Source organism: Scatophagus argus, chromosome 4 (assembly GCF_020382885.2).
Source record: "Scatophagus argus isolate fScaArg1 chromosome 4, fScaArg1.pri, whole genome shotgun sequence".
Lineage (NCBI taxonomy): Eukaryota > Metazoa > Chordata > Actinopteri > Scatophagidae > Scatophagus > Scatophagus argus.
Window position 1 is genome coordinate 11,131,442 of NC_058496.1, and position 25,066 is coordinate 11,156,507.

At 39.7% G+C, this 25,066-nt stretch overlaps 1 protein-coding gene across 2 annotated transcripts in view; it reads right to left on the minus strand.

Annotated features, from left to right (window-relative positions):
* pde4d (phosphodiesterase 4D, cAMP-specific) overlaps window positions 1-25,066 on the minus strand; it is a 160,228-nt gene that overhangs the window by 108,753 nt on the left and 26,409 nt on the right. Inside the window, exon 3 of one of the 2 annotated variants that reach the window (XM_046387674.1) lies at window positions 20,862-21,100. In XM_046387674.1, coding sequence (XP_046243630.1) covers window positions 20,862-21,100 — 239 coding nt within the window. Of the gene's footprint in view, window positions 1-15,057; window positions 16,994-20,861; window positions 21,101-25,066 lie in introns of those variants that run through there. The other variant, XM_046387673.1, reaches the window with a different exon arrangement.

Below are 25,066 nucleotides of genomic sequence, written 5' to 3' on the forward strand. Positions count from 1 at the left end.
CAGCAGAAGACCACTGCTTGACCTTCAGTTTAGCCTCAATGGATCTTGGTTATGTGGCAGCATGGGGACTTTGTTTTATAGCCATTGTGTATTTGATGCAGCTTAAATCCTGATCTGTGGCGCTGCATTCATCAGCAGAGAATACATCAGGGAGCAGAGACACAAGGATACTGGGGGAAATTTATGTATACACAACTCCTCTCTGGGGAGGATGTGAGACACTCAGAGAGCACACGACAGCAAGAGAGAAGCAGTGGAGTAAGAAGTCAGGCTCTCAGTCTTAGTAAATATCAGCGAGGGAAACAGCAAGTGTGATCCACATTAGCAGAAAAGGTATGCACAAGCATAACAACCACTTAAATACATTTTAGAGTAAGATGGTTGTCTTTAACAGACTGTGTCGGCTTGAACAAAATTAATTAAGCAGCGTTGTGTCTTATATCTAAATTTACAGCTTAGAGTTCTGACATCTCAACCTTTTTATTTCACTGAGGAATTTTATCTCCTGAGTGAAAGGCAGAAAATAAGAGACGATCTCATCACAATCACAGCCACTCATTGTGACAGAGGTGATGAAAAAGTCATGTTTTTAAATGTGATTTATAGGCATGTGAATCACTGTCTCACTGCCCACACATACATTTATACATATTTGCATAAAGCAGTTGGAGTCTATGAGATAAATACTAGAGATCAGAGTCACTATCTACGGTTAACAGAAAAGAAGATTTACGCTCAAATAAAATCCCTTCTTTAACATTTTTTTTATGTAAGTCACATTGAGCCGAGCTAATTCATAAAGGTCTGCGTATGCTGGCTTCATTGGCACACATATTCTCAAATAAATAAATAGAAAGATGAACTAAATATACATAGCACTGAAGTGAAGACAAATGAGAACTGCATTATGTGGGGAGGACAACAGCAAGGACAAACTGGGAGGAAAGACCACTTTCACTGTGAAAAATATCAGCTTTCTTTTTTGTTCATACACTCCATATAAAATCAACTGGCCACAGAGTTTCACACTAAGGAAGTATTGTGGTACAGGGGAATGTCCCTGTTCACAGCGTATATGGCACCAGAGATGTGACTGGTGTAGGACCAGAGGACAAACAGTGACTCAATATGATGGACAGACCTGGAGTCTCTTACATTCTGACTCAGGGGAAATATGCCAGAGGGCATACCTCACTCATTATGGCACACACGCGCTATGGCATGTTTGCACACTGTGCAGCTCACAACTTCAAGGCCATGGTTTCAAATTACAGTGCACACTGGGCGAGAGCAGCTCTGAAGAAGTTGTGAGTACTAGTGTGTGCCATATTACATATCATAGAGTGGAATTCTTCCGTGCTCATATATAATATCTTTTAATGAATTGTTTTAAAAACTTTTTAAACGTCTTTTAACAATGTGACATCAGTCAAACCAGTTTCCTGCTTCTCTCTCTCTCTCTATCTTTGCCCTGCTTCTTCTTTAACTTCAACACTGCCCATTTGTAGTTTGTGCAAGTCCTGACAGTGGGTGTGTATGATAGATGGAGCAAGGCAAGAGAAGACAAATGGGTTAAGATGCTGATGTGATTTCACTCCCTGACGGTGCAGACACTGTACGGGGATGGCGTGGTGTCGGCACGCCGTGAAGTTTGCCTGCTACAGACCTCGTCAACGACCGCAAGCAACAGCAAGTTGCCAAGCGTGAGTCTAACAAAGCTTTGAAAGGGAGACATTCACTCCACACATTCAAGTGTCAATTTAATTAGTGCCATTGTTTGCTTGTTAGGCCTCACAATTAGCATGTATACCCATAGCAAAAAAAAAGTAAAATCTCAAAACTACAGACTTCTTGAGAAATATTTTGCCAAGTTTAATGTGTGACTGTACAACACATTAAAGAAAAAATGTCCTAAATGGTCAAAATACAGTGAGCATATTCAGCTTAGTTTTTTTTTTGTTTGTTTGTTTTTCACATTTCCAAACCCTGTAGCTTTTGCAGTATGAATTTCTGATATGCTACAACAGAGCCTCGAGTCATCTTGGGCTAAATGATGTTGATGAACACAGGCAGGTAGGGCCATCCTGAGGGAAGGGATAGAAGTAGGCCACAGCGATTCGGTGCTCTAAGATGGCCTGCAGACACAACAGATTTTTTTTATTGCTCCTGCATGTAGACCATATTTCCCTAGCTGTGACTAACTATGTGAACACCAAATACAAAAAGTATGGAGGGGAAAATTCGTAGGGGCCACAATTCCTTTATTCACTTTGTGAGGCTGTTAGCTGTTTCCTTGACACTTTCTTTGCACAAAACCCAATGCCAGGCAAACTATTTTTTGACACTATTCTGTCACGCAAATATCAGGCTGAAGACAAACCAAGTCTGTTTATCAGTGATATTAATCTGGAAGGAGGAAACTGCCAACAGTTGTTGCGTTGTCGTCATGATGCAATGGTCACATCCATTTCTCCTTATTTTGTGTGAAGACAGTGATCCTCAGCATCCTCAGACCACAAGGCCTGAAACATTTCCAATCAGCTTCCTTTGTAACATAACCTTTTTCTGCATTCTACCCTCATGCGTGCATTTACTCACCAAATTAAAAGGAAGTCTGTGGAGTTTTCTTGTAAACAAACAAAGTTGTGTTTACATTCAGTGTTTCTCAACAGAACGCGCTGTGTGTCCTTGAGGTCTGACAAACAAGCTGAATGTTTCTTCTTCCTCGGAAAAACACTTGCAGAACCAATTTTCTAAATATTTTAAATCATGCAACTTTTACATCGGCTTGCAGTCGTCTTCCCCGCCTTTGTTGATGCATTGCTTCTCAGTGGAATATGGTGAAACTGGCAGCCGTGAGCATACACAATTCAAACTAAATTGGGGCACACTGATGAAAACTCCACGTTTTTACTGGTGTTCAACATTTTACACAGTACTTAACAACTTTCACTCTTTTCTCTGTATGGTTCTACAAGTCCTACAAAACGCTTTGATAAACCAACAAGGTTATATTAGAGAAAACATCATTAAACCAATTCCAGACCAGACAGAATTAGGCCACATTCCTAAAAAAAAAAGATAGCTTGTAAAGACAGCCATCAAAACTAACCAGGACACAAGAATGCAGAGCATATTTAAAAAAGTGGGCACCTACTTAACAGTTTTATGACAAGTGCTTGAGACAAGACCTTCCTCTTCTTCTCCTGCTCTCTACAAATAACCTCCCTACACTCCTCTTTCCTGCACTCTGCTCACTGTCCTCAAAGCATCCTCATGAGATCTCGTCACTAATGAAATCAGTGCACCCCTCTAACTAATGTAGCCATGGTGACTATTTCCCAAATGAGCAAGGTGACCTTCTGTAAAATGCATTCAGGGAAAATGCAAGCAGATTATGATTCACCACAAACTGGATGGATCTATTTCATACTTAAATAAATCTAATTTACTGTACAGCTGGCCTTAAAGTTGTGCCATGCAAATGAACAACACAAATCATAGCATGGATGGAAATGCTACAGGGAAGCCATTGACAACATTAACCGTATTGGGAGCTCATGGGTTGCACTTATTTCTACAGATTTTCCATCGAGATTCTTGTTACTTCAATTCTTAAGATTGACAGATATGAACAAGTGCTCCATATTTCTGAAAAGCTGTTGAATGTGTGCTGTCAAGTGTCACAGTCTGTGAAAGGTGAAAGCTACAGCCCTTACTCTGCCGTTTTTGTGTGGGAATGACATGTTTTTATGCAAATATCCAAGTATTAAATGTATATATTTTCATGGTAAAATATCTATCTTTGAAGTCGGACTTCAGACTAAATTATTCTTCATGATTTTCCTGGTCACATATGGGTAAATAAAACTAGAATAAATCAAATTTTAAAAAAAAAACATGGATCATACAGATGCAATGGATGTCATAGCCACATTTCAAGTAATAGCCATGACAAAAGTGAGTATTTATGCAGATGACAATTTTTCACAAAACAAACAAACAAACAAACAAAAAAGGTAGAAACTGCAAGGAAACTGTGACAACAGCAGACACACAACAGCGCAGTCAGTTGCACCTCAAGACTTACTTGTAAACAAAGAGCTGGTCGGCAGCAAAAGTGATGGAAGAGAAAATAAAGACAAACCAACACATTGCTGCAGTGGGTCTTCATGCCTACTCTTTATGATTGCTTGATTGTGTTCTGGACAGTGGACCAAAGACAGACATGTGTGTGATAAAGGAGAACCAAAAAAACAATTTTGACTTGATGTTAAAGCCTAACATGTTTGCTCATACACTGATCAGCCACAAGTCATCTGTTTATAATGCAATGTTCGGCAGGGAAACCTTGAATTCTGCCAATCACATGGATGTTCTTTAACACAAACCACCCACCTAAACATTACAGACAGCTCAGGAATGTCTCAAGGACCACAACAACGGCCTGCAGACTTACCAGATCCCCACCTGATCGAGAATCTGTGGGATGCACTGGAATAAGCTGAATCCACCTGTGAAAACCTGTTACTCTTGGACTTAAAGAAACTAACTAAACACAGTTAAGAGGAGCACGGCCTATATTTCTGTGAAGTAGTTGACACTGTTCAAGCTTACTCCAAATGTGTACTTGATACTAAAAACAGTGGGTGGGATATCATTGTAACGCTGTTAGCAAAAGTGATACCATTGGCGGTTTAGCATCCATGTAACACAAATCGAGCAACAAGCACGAAAGTTGGATCTCAAGATGTTTGGAATGTACTGGAACCAAAATGGTATTTTCTCATAGAAAGTTTGTTGCAATGACTTTTGCTCCTATAAATACAGACAGCAGTCAAGATTTACAATATGTTTACAGAAATGTTAAAATAATTTAATATTGGAACCTCAAACACAAAGACTGAATAAAGTGACAGCCTGTAAATGACAGTTTTATGAAAATCATTAGAGGAAGTTCACTTTCATTGTAAAGGTGGTAATCTTAGTAGGTCAGATGCAGCTTGTGTAGAACAGAATCGCCTCTAATGATGTTGCATTTACAAAATTCAGTAGACAATCTGAAGAGCTCTGCTAATGGCTCTGTAATAAGAGCCATCACAAGCAGCCTGTCCATTCTTCCCCAAGGGTCTTCCTACAAAATCCATCTCCTGTTAATAAGCAAATGGTCCTGGGCCGATTTATTAGCCAGAAACATCCCCAGAGTGACATAAAATCAACTCATGAGTCATGGTCTTCAACTGCTACTCCACCTAAAATCTTTTCAATATCAAATACACAAGCCCTGCAGGCTTTAAAGTCAACAGTTAAAGAAAGCTGCATCCCTCAGAGAGAGCTTGTCATGCTCATCTTGAATTTGTGTCAGTTGCAGTAGATTACAGCAGAAAAAAAAGACTCTGAATGTTCCTAAAAATTTCAACAACTAATGCAGCACATTATAATTTTCCACTGTCCATCACTACACTAGGCGTTTTCCACTCAGTTTTGCTAAAATATGCTAAAATCTGATGAAATACACGGCTTCATGTCGTAGGCACTGTGGGAGGTTGCTTAGTGCCTACTTTTGCAACAGTAGTTCCCCCATGCAATCTACAAATGGAAACATATATTTAGTCACAGTTTGGCAAAACAATGACTGTGCAGACGGCAGAGATGAAGAGATTATTTCTGCTGTCAGCCTTTCAAGAATATTAGGGATGTCACTGCTGGGAAATTTTCCCACCAGTTAATAAACTCTTGACAACACTGCAGATTACAGCAGACATTTTACAAGAAAAGTTATTCAGCGACTATACTCAGTATCTGTAGACCTCTTACAATCTGTGTAACATTCAATCATTTCATATCTCATTCAGAATCGAAAAAAAAAAAAATGCAGTTTTGAGTTTATGCTCTGATCAAAAAGGGCTGAATTTGACTTTGATATTTCATTTCTTCGGATTTGTATGACCCTGATGTCAATCCAAAGTCTTTGTCTATGATAGGTCCTTGGTTTAGTCAAGTAAGCCTTAGTTAAATTAGCGCCTCCATGATAACATTTCGAAGTTAGAATATTCATTTTTTATGTCTGTTCATACCCTGCGGCTGTTTGGAGATGCTGGGGCTCTGTTTGACTGTCCTTTCAGTGTATTTAAATGTGTTCAGTCACAAGCAGGTGTCATCCAGCAACGAGGTACATCTGAGATCTGACTCCTGCTACTGTGTGCCACGACTCTGTCAAACTCTGTCAAACTTCCAAACTTTTAGCTTGGAATTGTAGTGGCGTCATCCGACAAGGCTTCTTGTCACTTGTCAATGTGCCAACTATGGTATGGGCAGCAGGAAAGTAAAGTACTCAGTGTATGCGCTAACACCTAGTAACACCTGTAACACATACTGTCATGGGAAGCCTAAAGCATATATGGAAATCTGAAAATTACATTATCAACTGTGGGAGAAACAGAAACTTTTCTTTTGTGTAACCATGAAAGCACGCAGCACTTCACTACAAGGTCTACTGATTTCTTTACAACTTTACAATTTGAACAAAAATAAGAAAGGAGACTAGTCGAGATGAAGTCTAGGTGTCTAGCATGTTGATGTCTATACTTGTACAGTAACTCTACAACCACACTGCTGAACGTAACTTAATTATGCATTCATGTTTTCAGATGGACTGTTTCTATTTTCTAACAAAACTGCAAATTACTGTTTCTGCATGGAAGATAAAACTGTACACCAGAAAAGCTCTGAGATAACTTTAATTTTTAATGCCGTGTCACCATAATCACCTTCAAGTTAAATTCCTTTCCCCCAGTTAAAAAACTGATCCCATTTGCTTTGTGACCGAAGCTGTATTCTACTGCACACCACACAAGGGCAGCAAACCAAACAGGGGAGCTGAAACAGCCTCAAATGTGCACGGAGCTGCATGCATTAAGCGTGGAAGGGAAATATAATTTTTCTGATTTGCAATCACAAACAGCTGTGCAAAATTACTCAAGCTACCATATTCACTAACACAGGATTCGTTTATTTAGCTTTCGTGAACACTGATGTAGAGCTAGAGGATGGCTGTTGTCCAAGTGGTGAAGATTCAACCCCCTGCAGGATTGCTTTCATTTCTTGACCAGTGCAAGCTGGTTCAGACATATGCATGGCAGGTTGTCAGATCAGAGCTGACAAGATGCAGCAGGAGACATGTGGGCCTGAGAGGCAAATCATTCAGGACCAAGATGCTTAAAGAGGAAGGCGAATCAATAGACATAAACAGCATGTGTGAGAGCACGACAGAAGTAAAAAGACAAGGGGAAAGAGGGAAGGAAAAGATGAAAACTAGAGTAAGTGTATGGCAGTATGAGCCTAGGTGCGCAGAGCAATGTTGTTATTTGTGAGCGTGCCTGTGTTTGTTTCGATGAATCAGGAGAGGGAGAAGATACGTTTCAAGACAATGCACTGACTGACAGAAGAAGGAAGTAAATTGGCAGAGATAAAAACAAAAAAAAGAATTATCAAAAGCCGAGGAAAGTAATCTGAGAAACATGCAGGGGATATTAAGGCCTTGCATGACTGACAGTTCAAACAGCTCCCTTTATTCATTCCATTCATTGCATATTTATGCTGCACATGCTAAAACCGGCTTCTTCTTTATTTAAATGTTTAGTTTCATATTCTTTCAATAAATATATAAAATAAAAATATTCTATTTTTATTTAGCTTATATTTCTATTTTATTCAACTTTTCATTTCAGGTTTTTATATTCTACTTATTGCTCATGGGACCTGAGTCCTAATTTTGGACCATAGGCATGTAAATGTGAGCTGGTATGACAATAAAGTTCCTTGAATCCTTGAATCATTCCAATGCAGTATAACAACAATGCTCTTGTACATGATACCTTGTGACTTCAGGTTGGGAATTATTTTTTCAGGGCTGATACCAATACAGATTATGAGTAACCAAGGAGGTCGACAATCAAAATTTGAAACCAATATACACCTTCAGTAAAAATGAAAATCTCACTGTCAAAATTTAGAACAACCATGGAACATAACTAGATACTAAAACCTTCCACTCCTTTACTTTTTGGAGGCAAATGTCACACTTTTTATGCCATTATATTTATTTGATAACTTAAGTTACTAATTACATTGCATCATCTTTTATTTTATTTTATCTGCAATTGGACAAATGCTAAATATCGAATCCGACATGCAGTCTATCACTCTTCCATTTCTTTCAGCATGTGGTAGAGAACAGTTGCCGTCCTGCTATCCGCCGTAGCCTAACTGCTCTACTTAAGCAGGTGGGTGAGGCAACATGTTTTCCCTGTGACATCACTGGATTTTCCCGAATGTCGTTTACGCCACAAAAAAGCACCATACATTGGTCTACACAAGACTGTTTTTTCAATCTAAGTGTCCTCCCAGGGAGAATGTGATCATCACCACTTAAAATGTTTTTTTTGTTGAAAATCTGTCCACCCAGTCCTACAGGAAAAAGAGACATGAAAAGAATTAAACTTGTTTTGCTCTTTAACAAGCCACCTTTACATGATATGAACCGAACACTGAAAATTAGCCTGCCCCCTGAAACATTACAGAGGTCATCCTTGTGGCCAAGGGTTTATTAAATAAAGTGAAGCTCAACAACAGTCATAGCAACAAGTTATTTGTTTCAATTAAGCTCAGTTCAAAGACACAACAAAACATCAACTATAGACCAACTACAGTGTTAAACTGTTTAGTCAGCTTTAAAGTGGCACAAGTATTTAATTAATTCTTTAGAAGCAAGTATGGGATCACAACACTACAACATTTATGGTTATAACACATGGTGCAAGCAGTGGAGTTCGGCTATATCAACACCATGTGCATTTTAACGTGTAATAAATGCTGGCAAGTAATTTCTGTTTTCCTAGCTCTCTCCACAGCTTTGATACATGTATCCTGACAGAAATGATCAATAATTCATGCCTCTGTATGGTCTCTCTCAAAGCTATCAGCAGACCCTAGACCAGACCAGTTGCTAGCCCAGCTAGAGTCTTTACCACCCTGTGGAGTGTAATATGATCAGTAGAGCACAGCCAGCCAAGAGCTCAGGGAATCACCCAGCACCAAGCAGGCAGTCTAGAGGAGCTTTGGCTTGTAGCCAGTGGCAATGCTGTCCTTCAGAAATGGTTTTCATGCATTTTATTAGCCTAGCAGATGATCAGTGAGGAAAAGGGAGCCGGAGGGGGGCTATGAAAAACAAATGACTGTTCCTGCTGGTAAAAATTAGATGACCAGTCCTCTCTGTTTCACATACGCTGCTGGAGTTCTGTTTCTATTTGAGATGTCACCATTTCAGCACAGCTCCTCTCTTTTATGAAGCAATAATGTTTTCCTAAAGCCAGTCAACACTCACGCTGGCCTGCGGTTCCTGTCTGACATAGTCCAGTTTTGACGCTGGCTAACTGTGTCCACCAAGCAGGATCCCTCTTATCATCCCCTCTTGTCTAACCGCTTTACAACAACAAATGTATGAATAATGTGTAAACATGAATTTTGTTAAAGGTTTTTTAATCAGTATTTGCTTAGGTATAGGATATGACTGTGTACAACTCCACTATCCGAGAATTTTTCTTTACTTCCTTTTTAATGCAGTTCTGGATTATGTAATGATCAAGGGGAACTTTCTGACACAGAGTACAAAGAAAGCTATTCCTGCTACCACTTTCTTTGTTGTGACTCTAAAATTGATGGCAATCAATGAAATAGATTTGCGTTGTCACTTCACACTCGACAAAAGAGTAGCACAGACTGCTTAACTGTCTGCATTTATATTTCTAAGTGTGCCAGCTCGCAAAATGTGCAAAGCTCCACCATAGAGAACAAGCTGTACTGCAAACACAGAATGTCAACATAATGTATGCTTGCACAATCACACCATTTACCAGTGTATTTTATCCCAATAAAACCACATTTTCACCACTAGACTTGTATCATTTACCTTAAGTTCCCACCCTCATGAAAAATTTGATAAGAGCTGCCAAAAAAAGTAACACGCACATGGCATTGGTATTAGAATTGAGAGGAGTTGTTATGGTAAGATCAATCCCCTTCACAGAATGTGCTGCCCTTCACATTTTTACAAGATGTCCTTCAGATAATAACATGGCATGCTAAAGGTAGTCTAGAGGCCTTTCATGATCCAAATCCCCTCATTTAACCGACTCATGTGGTATCATTACTGGTTTCAAGGTAAATTCCAGCACAAAACAACAGATATGTGAGTCGAGGTCAGGGTTCTTGAGGAGCGATGAGTGTAACGCTTTGATGGAGGTTAGGTAACTTTTCTACTGAATTACAATTAAAGAATGTCACTTTATAACTGTACATTACAGACCGTGCTTGACTTACTAAAGTGGTCATAGTGAATACTATAGGCTTGTCAATGGATTCTGAGTAAGTGTCAAGTAGCATGGATTTTTGTGTCTTCCCATGAGAAGAAGAATTAAGAATCACTTTATTGGCAGTATATTTATTTTTACATACACACAGTGAATTTGTCTTCTGCATTTAACCCATCCTTAGTTGAACACAAATGCAACAGCCAGCAAATTACATGCAGTGAAACACACAGGAGCAGTGGGCTGCATCAAGCGTCCGGGGAGCAAATTGGGGGCTAAGTGCCTTGCTCAAGGGCACATCAGTCGACTAATGGAAGAGGGGAGCATTTTTCGCGTTAATCACTCCACCACACCTAAATTTTTCCTGCCCGTCGGTGGAGGAGCACACGGCTGCCCCCGTGTTTGGGGGTACCATAAAGATATAGTTACTTAGTCCATTCACTTGGAAAAAACATGTCCCATCCACTTGTATCCATATATTGTATGACCAGAGTCACTCTATAGCTGTATCAAGTAGTTTTTCCACTGCATGGTCCGATTCGACTCTAATTTCTTTTTCCATTGTGGAACAAGCAAGGTGAGCCAGTACTCAACGGTGACATGAAAGCATTACTGGTCTGCAGTGGGTTAATTCATATAACTTTTTTACTGCTATAAAAGTAGTACAGCAACTTTGTGTGTGCGTGAGTGTATGTTTAGCAGAAAATGTAAAACGTAGGTGACAGTTAAGAAAAAGGCCGCAGCTTCTCAAGTAAAGTAAAGCTCCTGTGTGCTCTTAATCTTAATATTTTTACTATATGTAGTAGAAATATCAGGAAGCTTTTGGGTAAATTGGCACCTCAGTGTGTCTGCAACTTCTTGATGTAAATACTCAGAGTTCAAAGCCCGAGTAAGTCACAGGACTGGTATGAAGAACATCAATACACCTTCCATTTCTGTCTGAATGAAGAGGTCAGTAAGACTCAGGCTGGCATTCACTTAATTATCAGCTTTGCCTGCCTTTCATACGGTGACACTAAACACACACAGTGGAAAATCTCACAGACACTGAAATTATCACTCATGACCCATTTCATTACCCAAGCTACATGATGTTTGATGATGATCTCTGCTAATAGAAAGTTTAGCAGCATGTCCGCGGTGTGTTCATTAGCACGTTCTGGACATATTTCACATGCCTGGGAGTACAGCCACGCAGTATACGTGTACTGTGCCAGTTCCATAGCAGCCTATGCAGCATGATTATGGCTGTGGCTGTGGTTATATATAGCCACATACCCAATAGCAGTTCCTGCCTTGTTCACAAACACCCTTGGGATCTAATGACACAGCCAGGGGGCTATGCTTTATACTGGCTAAAAACCTCTCTCTGGCACTGCCACTCACAGTAGGAGGAGGAGGACTGGTCTGAGAAAAATCAGCGGCTATTAAATACAGCATGGAGCAAGCGTGTATGAGTACGTTTTCCAACTGCTGCTGTTGGGGTGAACAAAAAAAAAAAAGTCCAAATGGAGCAACTTCCATCCCTTCCCTCCTCAGATGTTTCATCCTTTTTGTTCGAACATTTCCTTTTCCATCCACAGAATCGCCAAATCCTGATAGCAATTTGACGGAGAGAAGAGAAATCATGATCATCCTCTTCACTGACATCTCGACAGATAAAGAAAAACCCCCCACAACATCCTCCATGGCAGGGACAGGAAAACAGTAGGGGAGAAATTGGAGAAATGCCATCTCCTCATCAAAGGATGCTCCAGATTCTTTCTGAGGTCTCACAGAGGCCCTGAGCAGCATCCAGGCTCAGCCTAGATTGTGACACATTTGGGTGATGTGTTTTACCTTGGGGCTGCTGGACCTTGCACCAAATGAGCTGCTCGGGCACCCACAGCAACATCCACACTCCTCTGAGGGAAAGATCTGCTGTCCTTTTCTATATGTAAGATTGATACCAAGTGGAAGTGTTGAATAAGTAAGCTGGCTCTTCTTATTGCTTCTCTACAGGGGCACTGCCTCAGAAGATGTTTAAATCGGTCTGTTGTAATCAGGAAATACGTCTATCTGACTTGAAACACCAAGTTGACTGCCGAGTTTTTTGTGCGACGATGTGTGACCTGCTGTCTTGATAACTGCAAAAGTGAAATGAAGTGAAAAACTTAAATATAAAACACGTACATCACACAGCATTTGTGTGAAAAGTATGAGTTAGTCGTCTTCTCATAGCTCAGCTGTATGTTCTCAAAGGCTGTTGAAAGGCTTTTAAAGCAATCCGATGAATGCCAGAACTGCAAATTTTCTGACGTTCAAACCGTACAGCCAATAAGGCAGTACGCCAAGCTACGTTGCTTTCACGATGCAAGAAATTGCCTCTTCTTTGCTCTAATGTGCTTTTTAAGGTTTCAGTTAATTATATTTTATACAAGATGAAAATAATTAACTTTAACTGCAGCTGTTTTGCTTTCACGCAACAGCTGTTGTTCTGATTGTTTTGGAATATGCGGCGCATCACATAATCGCACTGCCATTGTTAACAATGTGTCACGGGAGGGTTGTATATTATTATTCCCATTGCTACTGCAAGATGTGTTCATTTAGTGACATCCACACCAGATGAAGGCCCTTGCAAGTCACAGTGGCAGCAGACATACAACCCAACAGATGTACATCCATCCATTTTCTATACCAATGCAGAGTAGCCAATTAACCTAATGGGCATGTTTTTGGTATTGTGGGAGGAAGTCGGAGTACCCGAAGAAAACCCACGCAGGCACAAACTCTACATAGAAGGGCCCAGACCGGGATTTAAACCTGGAACCCTCTTGCTATGAAGCGACAGCGCTAACCACCGCACCACTGTGCCACCCCCAACAGATGTACATAAAAGAAAAACAATCAAATGACCCTACTGGCCAGCTACAAATGATGGCTTGCTGGTGTGTGGCTTAAAAAGGGTAAATCTTGATTTGGCCTTGTGTTAATGTTCTTGTATATGTACCAGAGTGCAGTGTGGCTCTTATGTAATTAGCCTCCTGTCTAAAATTTGATTTGTTTGGGTTGATCTACATGTTAATTATCCTCCTGAAGCAGATGTGAAATGTGCTTGAGTGATCTCCGACGCAATTGCATTACATGGGCTAAATTTCACCGTGTTAGGTTAAAGTAGCAATTCAAGGCAACATTTTAATATCACATGGATGTATTAATCCAGCATACCACTTTGTAATGTCACTTCCATCTGTGCTCTCATCGCTCCCTCCCTCCATCCCTCTCTGGCCTCTCCTCCATGTGACGGAGTGTGCCACAGTGACAGGGACTATTCTGTCTGTCAGCCTGACGAGCCAGTGCGCTTTCTATAGTTGACTGCTGACTGGACCTGCAGGCAAGAGCACTTATGTATTAACAAAAAAAAAAATGTTCTTTCAATAAAATAAAAGACATAAAAGAAACGGCACTCTGCTTGAGAGAAACTTATATCTGCAACAGTCACTTAAGCCATGGAGCTGAGGTGACCTTCTCAGATTTCATTTCTGTTGGGTCCTCGTTTTTTTTCCCGCCCTGCCTCCCAGAACAAGTGAGTAATTAGAGCAGAAACATTTCCCCACACGCCCGGGCTGTACGAGTGCAGAGCTGCTTTTGTATCTTTCTGTCTGTCTGCATGCAGGCAGACTTCACCAAAACTGCTGTTACTGCAAATATTACTGCTGTCATTTTACAGTAGCTGCTCTGGTTAAATACTTCCAGCGCAAGCAGCATCTGAAGAGGCTGAACTTGTCACATGTGCACTAATATTATCCATGTTGTCATGTGCAGTGAGTCAGATTATTATGAGTGTCATTTCAGAGAATGTGGTCACCATGCATTAGTGAAAACGCAAAGCCCTTCCTCCTGTATTCCTTTATCTCAGACAGCAGAGAGTGATTTCGCTTACAAACACGAACACTAGTCTATCCACTGATCCTAAAGAGAAGTGGTATAAATCATTTAAAGATCACTAATCTTAAGGACACAAGAGGCTGAGCTCACCTATCGAGATTCCCTGTGACCTGCATTTGGTCAACGCCTATCTTTCATTTACATCAGTATCTTTTGTCATTCTACAGTAAGTATAGCTACATCCCTGCGTGCCCAGTATGCCAGATACCTAACTAGCAGCACTGAGCATAAAAAGCCCGTACTAGCCGTGCATTTATCCACCACTCACTTACCCTTTTGACTTGACATCCTTCCCAGGCTCACACATCTTTCTCACCTAAACATCCAACTGTAAGCGCCAGAAAGATCCGTTATTCTTTAAAAAAATATATATTAAACAGAAGTTGTGAGATAGGGGATTTATGTGTCAAAAGAGGCATGACCTCAATGCTCTTACGACGAATCTTTTTTTTTTTCTTTCTTCTTTTTACCTTTTTGCTATCGTCTGACCCAAGCATACTTTATCCATCCTTTATTCACCACCACAGCAGTGTTCATGACAAATGCTTTTGACAGCGTGGCACAAAAAGTGACGGAAAAACAGAGGTCGGACACGGGCTGAGTCAATAACGTAGTATAACGTCCTCAAAGTTAGGACAGAATACGAGCCAAACCACTTATCCGCTCTCGCACACAACGCCCATCTTCATCGAGGGAAACTAGAGAGAGAGAGAGAGGGGCAAGATGAAGAAAAGCTGTTTGCCTTTTTTGCCCTTACCGTCGAAAACCTTGAAACGACGACGGCCACGACATCCTGGATTTCTTCAGCCCGGGTCGGTGCCCCGTGTCCACTGCGTAAGTCCGGTCCATGTTCCTCGGGTTGAGGTATCTCTCGGTGTCCGAAAAGCCTCTTTGTCTCACTCGGTCGTTCTTACGCACACCCAGCGCGTGGTGGAGCGGAGAGAGCGCTGCCTGGTTCTGCTGCCTCCAAAGATGTTTAGGCGCCTTCGCACTCACGCCGGTTCCGCCGCCGGTGACCAAGGACGCTGTCCCCACTTTTCCGCAGGCAGGGTCCATCCTCCTTGCCAAGCTTGTTTAAAAAAATATTTCTTAAAAAAAATAAATAAACACTTTAGGGGAATTCAAATACAATGACCCCGGGGAAGGTGATGGGAGGAGGAGGGGTGGGGGAGCTTAACAACCTTGCGAGTTGAGGTGTTATTAGAAAAAAAAAAAAATAGCCCCGAAGGCAAAATTAGAAACCTCGAAGTAATGGAGACAACTTTAAAAAACAAAATACTCTGGGTGCTTCACGTCCAGTTTGTTTTTTTGGAGCTCACGTAATGAGTTTGACTCCCATCAACTTTGTCCTCACTGCCCCGCAGAAACACGTTGGACAGAAAAATGAATCCATGTACGCATCACGAGGTGAACCTCGATAACTGCGGTTAGGAAGGGGTGAACTGTCCCTAAATGAGGCTACGGGGAGAAACTGTCTCAGCTCAGTCTGATTTCCAAGTGCTGTCCGCTTTCCCTGCACACGCCCATTTCAGCAAGGTGCTTGTGTTGCTGCGGCAGTTCGAGATGTTCAGTGCAGGACGGTCCACACGGGCGGATGATCTCTCCAAAAAAAAAATTTAAAAAAAATCATGCAAACTTCTTTAAGCCCCCGCGACGATTGTTCACTTGACGTACGGCGTGCGTAAAACCATCCAGACATGACAACACTTTTCTTCCCTTCTGAAGTCCCCCCCAGCAGGAACAAGCGGAGACGGGATATAGGGAACAAGATAATACATTAAACATGAGGGACCCACCCAAAGGACCTCCCCTGAAATAATCCATGAGTGAAAAACAGGAGGTGGGATGATGCGGAGAGCCAGGTGGCTAAATCAAATGAGACAACACTGAACCAGTGATGATCCAGTAGTGTAGTTGAGATTTAGGTTTGTGGAAGTGAATATAATTTACCAAATTAGGAACTTATGTGTGACATCAGGCATTAATACACTGCAGGTAAAATCAGCTCACTATCACAGGAATTAATTAAATTGTGTGGGTCATGTGTGTGTCTGTGCCTGTGATGTCTACTGCGTACAGAGGAGCGCAAACACCCAGCCAACTTGTTAAATCTCTCCTCGACTGTTCTGTTTGTCATCATTTCTAGGGAAAGAGGAGACTGCTTTCTTTCTTTCCTCTCCTTACACTTCCCCATGCAGCAGTGCGGGGATTGCAATCTCTCTTGCCTTAACAGCAGAAATGCAATCTTGTCTGAAATGAGGTGACTTAAAACACGCGTGGCAGGTAAGCGCAATGGTGTCGAGGCAGCACACAGTGCAAAGATAAAGGAGCACATGTATGCACACATGAGCAGCTCATGTGTGGACTTTGTGTCGGTCCACCCTTACCCTCCTGAAGCGAGCTATACTCCCTGCAGGGACACACGGATACAGCACATGCAGAAGAAGAGACCCGAGACTTTATTTGGATTTTCATTTGATTTATTTTCCATTGCTTTGTTCCCAAACATTGTCGTGGGAACGGGTTCAGCTTCACCAAGCAGTGTACCGGATAGGCAACTTCTTGCATTTGCATAAATGTTTGTCACTTGGATTTAATAACCATGTAAACATCAAACATCTGTTGAAATATATACCTGCCAGTAGTGAATATAACATGAGCTCTTCAAGCCATATGGTGCTCTCAGTCAACATGATGAAAACACTACATTGAGATGTGTTGATATATTATTTTTAATACTAACTCACTTTTATCCTTCTGTTGGTTTTCTTTTCTATATGTGCTGAATTAGACTGATCACTGAAATAAGCCTTAGTGCCATAAGTACTGATTGGTATCTGTGCCAATACTCAACTTATTTGACAGAGCCAAATCTAACCATTTCCCAGAAAATAGTTTCTCAGTTACAATGCAATTTTACAAACCTTCAGTGACTTAAAATTAAATAAAAGAGGGGTGAGTGAGGGCTATAAATTCTATAAAGATATCCACTCTTATCAAAAACTACTGTAGGTATATAATAAGTATTTGCTTGTCACTGAGAAGAAGCAAAGACAAATACTGTTACCTTGGACAGAGATTAATATTTAATACCATTTAGTCCATATGTCTTGAGAGATTTCAATGTCCTGGACAAATGGGAATAATTATGGTCAAATATTATCTGTGTTTCAAAAAAATCATGGAGATGGCTGGTGTCATGCATCACCAACCCAAAGTGTCTGAATTTGGAAATGAGGAAATGAGAATCAGCACTCAATTATCCATGTCTTTTATTCCAATTTAAACTGTGCCTGTGCAAAGCAAATTTTGTTGACATGTTACTTGTGTGAGTCTTACCCCCTCATCTAGTTTGATGTTTGGTGTTTATTTGCCCTAAACAGCCAAAACACCTTGCTGTACATTAGCCATAAGTCAGTCAGGAGTAGGCAGGCATTGGAGGTTGCAGCTTGCTACAGCAGAGTAATTGAGAGACAAGAGTGAAGATAAATAGACTTTTTAATCCCAAAGAGTTAAAAAAAAAAACAGCTCCAGATCAGAGCAGAATCAGGTTGTTTATTCCTCCAGAAACCCCAGCTCTGCCAACAGTTCTTTCCTCCAGAGTCTCTAGGTCTCAGCAGCTGAGCAGCTGCGCAAAGCCTGGCAATGCGTGCGACTTATGAATATTTTCAAACCGGGTAAATATGCTCTTCAGTGACTTTGTAAAACCACAAAGTGAAAAATGTATGGTGTAATTGTTTTCATCTAGATGATGACTGGAGAGATCTAAATATGTAAGACTTAAACTGATTTTTCTAGTTGAAAAAGGGGTAATTATTGGACAATGGAAACTCTGACACTGGTACTGTTAATGGACTAATGGACAGACTCATTGTTTTGTATTGATATTATGAGAGCTTCTAATAAAAACATAGTGGACTACTTTGCTACTTGGCATTAACACTGCAGTCTCATTCAGCCACATACAAAGTTATTGAGACTAAATTCAGTCAAAAGTTAGAGCTGTTGCATTTAGTGTGGCATGTCTTCTATCCTTAATGCTTCATAACTGTATATTTCTTCCCCACTGTTGTGTTAAATTATAGATGAATCAAGCTTGAAGCAAAGTCGAGATGTATGGCCCTAAAATTCTGCCCATCACCCATTTTTCTACCTACATCCATTTTTTAAAGGCTCATACTTAGCATGTTCTGCCATGTAATCAGTCAAAATTGCTTGATGTGAGGTTAAACTTAGTGGATGCTTTGATTGGTAGACTGTTTTTTTCTCAGAAGGGCTTAAAAAACAATAAATCCGAAATCAAAGCCAAAAATGTTGTCAGGCATATACTATTGAACAACAAAACACTTTCTTTTCATAACACATTTGTGCTGCAGGCAATAATTTCAAAAAGTAAGATTAGAAAATAAAAAAAAAAAAAACTTTTGAAGTTCTCCTTCCAATGGAAAACAAGGACAAGAAAAGGCAAAAGGCAATGACATAACTGAAAATTGTCAATACAGCTGTCTGAAGTAGAGGAGATGGGGACAGGCCTGTGCTGCATTTGTCTTCCTTCAACTATTTGCACAACCTCCTTTCAAATAACTCAGTTGGTATCCAACTGATGTGACACTATTTTCAAAGAGTGGTCAGTCAAACACACTTGGGAAGAGTTTGCCCTTTACTGAAGTTCACATAGAAGTTTGCAGGCAATTATTCAGGGGATGGGCTGGCACTGCATCTAATGTCTGACACTTTCTGGCATTATCACAATGACTGTAAGTAATTTATTCAGTGCCCACTATGCTTCTTCATTATGGGTAGCAGTTTCTGTTGGTGATACGGTAGACAATTTCATAAACGGTGTAGATGTATGACACACCAAGCTACAAACAAAATATGTCGCATTTCCTGGAATCAACATGTTATTGATATTTACGTAGGAATAACAGCGGAAACAATTTTTTCATTATTGTGCATCAGAGGTGTCATGAAAATTGCTCTGCCTGCAATGTAATTTGGCACTAATAGGCAACAGTTTTTCTTGTTTCCCTATAGAGACATCTACAAGCCAATAACACTTTCTTCTTGTTTAAATCTGTCTGCTAAGTCTACTGGTTATGTTCTCTAATTAAGGCCGTTTTAACAAGCTTAGGCCTTATTAATAAGCTTTACCTCACTACTCATTTCTCTGTTGTTCATTGACTCTGAGACACTGCAGCTTCGATCATCCTGGCAAAGAGACACAGAGACAGGAAAAGGAGGAAGAAATAAAGACTAAACTGGTGCATTTTCTTTCCCATCTGGCACATGACGAGCTATTGAACAGTGTTATGCAGGTAACATGATGTTGATGAGAGAGATACAGAGCCTTTTGAAGCATTACGATCAAAGGCAAGTCAATAGAGCATCACTTTCTCTTTGATTGACGATTTAAATCTGTCGTGTTATCCGATGGAGAATACTCCCCAGGACAAATGGGATTTTCCACTGACAGATAGGTTTGGCCACTGAATTCATAGCCCATTTCCAACTGTCTGCATTTATGACATCCCCAATAGACCTGTGTCTTTAATAGAGAATGCTGTTTGGTATGTTTGTTTTCTGTCTGCCCTCAGACAATCAAACTGGTTGGTGTTTGTCTCCGCCAAACCTCATTTCATCTAAACCACTGATACATTCTTCAGCATTATCTGAGTGTGATTCTTCTCTCACTTGTTGTAGGGTAAGTTTTCTAAGCATCTGAGCCTGTGAGTGCACACTAAAAGTAATATTGAAGATTTCTCATACATGTGTTTGTACTCTCTCATACAACTGATAAAACTACATATTTGCCATAATCTCTAAAAATGAGACTTTAACACTTTCTATATGTTACAGGAAATGTCTTACAAAACGCAGATAATTACAGTCAAAATTCAATAAATGATATGTATAGGACTACTAGTACTTTAATCAAAACCACAACAAAAAGGTGCCGATCTTTAATGGTTTCTTTTTTTTATGAGATGCTGCTTTTATCTTGTTTATCATTTTTCAAAGGGTGAATTACATTCCATTTTAAGATTAGTAAGTGACGGTGGTGGCAAAAATTTATCTATTAGGCCTCATTATTTGATGAGTCACACTCCTTTGAGAATGTAGCCAGTCTGGGATAATTTAAATACCAGTGGCTTGCATGTTATTAAAGCATACTTAAAGCATACCACCAATTTTTCCAATTATACAGTATCTTTCAGGGAGTAGGACAAATTTGCCACATAGTGACTGCGACCACACCAAACCACTCAGTAACTTCACTCAGAAAATGTATCTCTTTTGGGATAATTCATCTTCAAGGAGATTCCAAGCACATAAACCACAATCTGTAGTAATGTAAACCAGTAGATGTTTAAAAACAAAAATGCATTTCAACCTCCAAACAGTGTCAGGTACTTGATGTGATGATGTGCCTTCAGTCACCTCAAACAGGTTCTGTATTGATCCAACAAACCACTCCACTCTACTCAACCCCTGCTCAAATTACGCATTCCACTCAAAGACATTTTGTGGGTGAAAAGAAGCATGTCCACATTGTCCTACCTGCTAGTGTCAGCGGAGGTGATGGCGATGAGTGGTGGGGTACGTAGTGGCAGTGTTGTGGGCCGTGGTGGAACTGTGACTGTGTCTGACTCAGGCTTGCGATCACAGTAGTACTGTTCTGCCTGTCTAAAGGCCAAAGGGGGCAACTGGACTGTCCGACAAGACAACCTCCGCACAAGGAAAGGCTCCATGCAGGTGACTGACCCAGGCTCCGGGGAATCAGATGAATCATCGGACACCTGGATGAGGAGGAAAGAAAGAAGTGTGGAGTTGGTGAACACAAGAAGAAGATATAACAAACCAGAATCAGAACAAAGAAAAACATGCAGATGTTTCTTCACAGGGAACTAACAGGAGAAGCTAAATGAAACACTAAAATGGGAAGCACTAAAATGTGAGAAAAGGACTTATAGCACCAGATATATATATTTTAGTAGCTAAGTAATATAAAGGTCCCCAAGCTCAAAATGAAAATTTATATCTATTCTTAATATTTCTTTTTTTTTATTAGTGGGGGTATACTTTTAAACACTTAAGTGGGGAAAAAGGAATGTGACAGCATGCAAAAATTAAGTATAAAAAATATTCAGAATTGTAAGTATGCCTATAGGCACTTAGAGGGCAAATAAAGGATCGAATCATATGGATTTCAATACCACATTTCTGCTCGGTATTATTTGTAACTGTATTGTTAAGTATTAATGTCTAATTTATCATTCTGTTGACTTAGAATTTATGTCACAATAATCATTTAGAGCATTTGATAACATCAAATAACATATGATGATATTATTCAACACATACTATGAAGGTCTATACCAGTCTTACCACTTATTATTACATAATTTATTGTATTTATTATTAATTTAAGTTAAATTTTGTATAAACTTAATTTTTTTTTTGACTGGTAGCTGTTAAAAAGATTAAATAACATGGCAGTGTGAGAAAGAGTCAGTATAAAATCATCACTTTTCTGTTGGGTCAGTGTTACAGGAACTCTGGTTAAGCAACACCAGTTTAGTTTCCCAGCAAAACTGCCAGCATGAACTGTGTTGAATTTGCCTTATGGAGAGAGGACAAGTGCGGACACAAATGGAGGAGAATGATTTTGAATGATTGCAGTCACCTCAAAGACCTCTAATCCAGCGCCATTTTCAGGTGAAAGTTTTCATTTGATCATTTGTCAATTTAAGAAACTCACAGTGGAGACGACTGTTGACCTTTAAGAAATAACACAAATAGTAAAAACACCAACTACATTGCACATTGTACTTGTTTTTCCATTGTACAATGTGTCAGATTAGCTATTCACTATTTAATGTCCATTTCACCAGTATTTTTGTATAGCATAACTCATCATCTGTACATATACGCTTGTAAATTATGTCCATATTCCTGCCTATAGTCTACTACATTTAATGCACATATCCATCTGTATATGTTCAAAGTACCCAATCTGTAAATCACTTGTAAATTATTCACATAATATACCATGTACATACTGTTAATTTATTGATTATATCTGCACTTCTGGTTAGATGCTAAACTGCATTTCATTGCCCTGTACCTGTGCATGTGTAATGACAATAAAGTTGAATCTAATCTAATCTAATTATTTTCTATATGGAAAACAGCTAAAGGAGCCCTGATATATTTGTCAGGACTTGATATCTCAACATATAGAGGAGAATGGAGACTTATACACTATATGTATATAGTATATATGTAACTGGTCAGAAACAGGGCTCCAAATCTATGCTAACCTTGTGCCCATATCCAGCTGTAAGCTAACACATTAGCTATACAGTATCAACTTGAAGGGTCTGCATAACCAAATGCATGTTTTCACTTACTCTGATTAGCTAGGCCATGACATGACCGATATCTGCCATCTTACCAGGTGCAACCAAGCTGGTCAGAGGGGATACTTATTTCAGTCAAGCACAGTTTCTACAGCCTGCGCTGTCCTTATTCAGGTCTAATCAAGCAAATGTGTGAAAACACCTGTGTACTGTAGGTAGACCCTTGGTGTTGAAGGCCTTTAATGTGTCAGACTGTCATGGATTTCTGCCCCCATGTGGCCAATAAAGTAACTAATGCCATCTTCCTAGATTAATTTATTATTTATAGGCTAGCGTATACTCTTCTTCAATACATTTTCTCTTACCATTGTATCAGGCCAACACAAAGTGGTGCCAGCCATTTAGCGACAAACTAATAACATGGTCAAAATTTCTAAAAGGTTTTCTGGTTCTGGTTTCAATTTTCCTCTTGCATGTAACTCTACGAGTAGTCTATGTACTTTATGTATGTATCATAACATTTATTGTCATTAAGAAAGTAAAGTGAGATGAGTCAGGTGAGAACAGTTTTATTAACAAGATTACACACTTTCGGGAGGAATGATGGATAACGATGGATGGTCCAGGGGTAATGTTTTATAAAAAAAAAACAAAAACAAATCAACCATGAAAGCATACAATGCCTAAGTTACTAGCACTGTAGCACACACAAATTAGGGTTGTCAAAATAATCTGTTAATTTTGATTAATCAATCACAGAAAAAATAATGTGGTAAAAAAATTTAAATATGTTAATTTTAAATTTAAATTTAAAATTTTGCCTGATTAATCACATTCCAGTGTCCTTTGACCTGTTCGATGATGGTGTCAGATGAGAACATGCTGCTTGGTCCCATGAGCACTTCAAGCCTAAAATATTACCTTAATGCAAATCATTTCACGGCGAACCCAGAGGCCCGAGCTAGACTTGATGCTAGCGCTAGCAGCCACCCTCATCAAGCCACACTAGACCAAGTCTACCTGTGACCAACTAAGTAAATCCCTTGCAAAATGGATTGCAATGGGCTGCAGAAATATTTTTAAATACTTTCACATGTATGTATGCAATTAATTTCGATTAATGAATCACAGAGCACGTAATTAATTAGATTCATTCTGTCTCTTTGACAGTCCTAATTTAAATAGAAAGTCCTATTAAGGAACCCAGAAAAAAATGAAAGCTCAAAGTGAAAATGACACAGCACACCAGGTCAAGACAGGAGAAAAAAAATGAAGCGATAAGAATTTCAGTGGGAGGCAGGAACCATCCAAGAGCTCAGACTGTGTACATCTGAGGTGAGACCAGTATGAGAGGACAGAAACTCATTCTACAGTGGAAAGTTAACTGCGAGGAAACACATCAAGAGGTCAATATACCATTAAGAGGTTGACGGCAGCAGTACAGCCTCTCCTTTAAAAACTGCTCCAAGGCAAGTCTCTTACATTATAGTCAAACGTTTTTTATTGAATTTATGCATCTGGAAATCCATTGGGAGATATTAATCTTATTTTGACAAAAACCAAATAAATTACGTAAAGCAAATTACTACTTTTAATATGCAAATCGACATTTTGCTTGCTTTATCTTCCCCAAGGGACTACTTTTTCCCTCTAAATACACAATCCAACCAAGACTTGGAAAGGAGTTCAATTTCATGTTTCTTCTTTGGTACAATATCCTGAGGGACAGCACTGCTAGGCAATCAGTTATTTGCAAATTGAGTGGTTCCAGGACTATCTTTGATTCAGGGCTTCATTTGAATACACAAGCACACATATGGAGTGAGCTGGTGAGACAGCATGATAAACTGAAGCAGATTCTGTGCCATTAATCCTGCCTCAAACCATGAGGAGTTTTCATTTGTTCAGCATGAACAACAAAGCCTTCGCTTTAAGCGGTCAATCATTAACATTTACATTCCACTTAAGATCTTGTCCAGGTAAACGTGTAAGAGGTCCTGTAGAATTCTGTTAAACCTTTTATTTTATCTGTATCTGTATTTATTTATTTATTTTGACACCCCATTTACAGCGATGCATGTACTGTGTATGTCCTCTGTTGCCTACATGTACCCACTCAGTCCAATGCAAACAATACTGCCGGATTTTGTTGTTAGTTTGTGGTAATTTGGTCAAACAGAAGATATTAGGAATATGCACTGTGTGAGAACAATATAAAATCAGACAATGAGGCTTTGAAAACTACATTTCGACACCAGATTCCTCTAAATGACGTGTTCATAAAAACAGCTAATAGAATTTTCAATTAAGTCTGTGATTTAGCCTTACTTAAAATAATCTAATAAGAACACCAAGTTGAAATAAATTTTGGTCTATTTTATGTGTAACAGGTTTTCATACAAT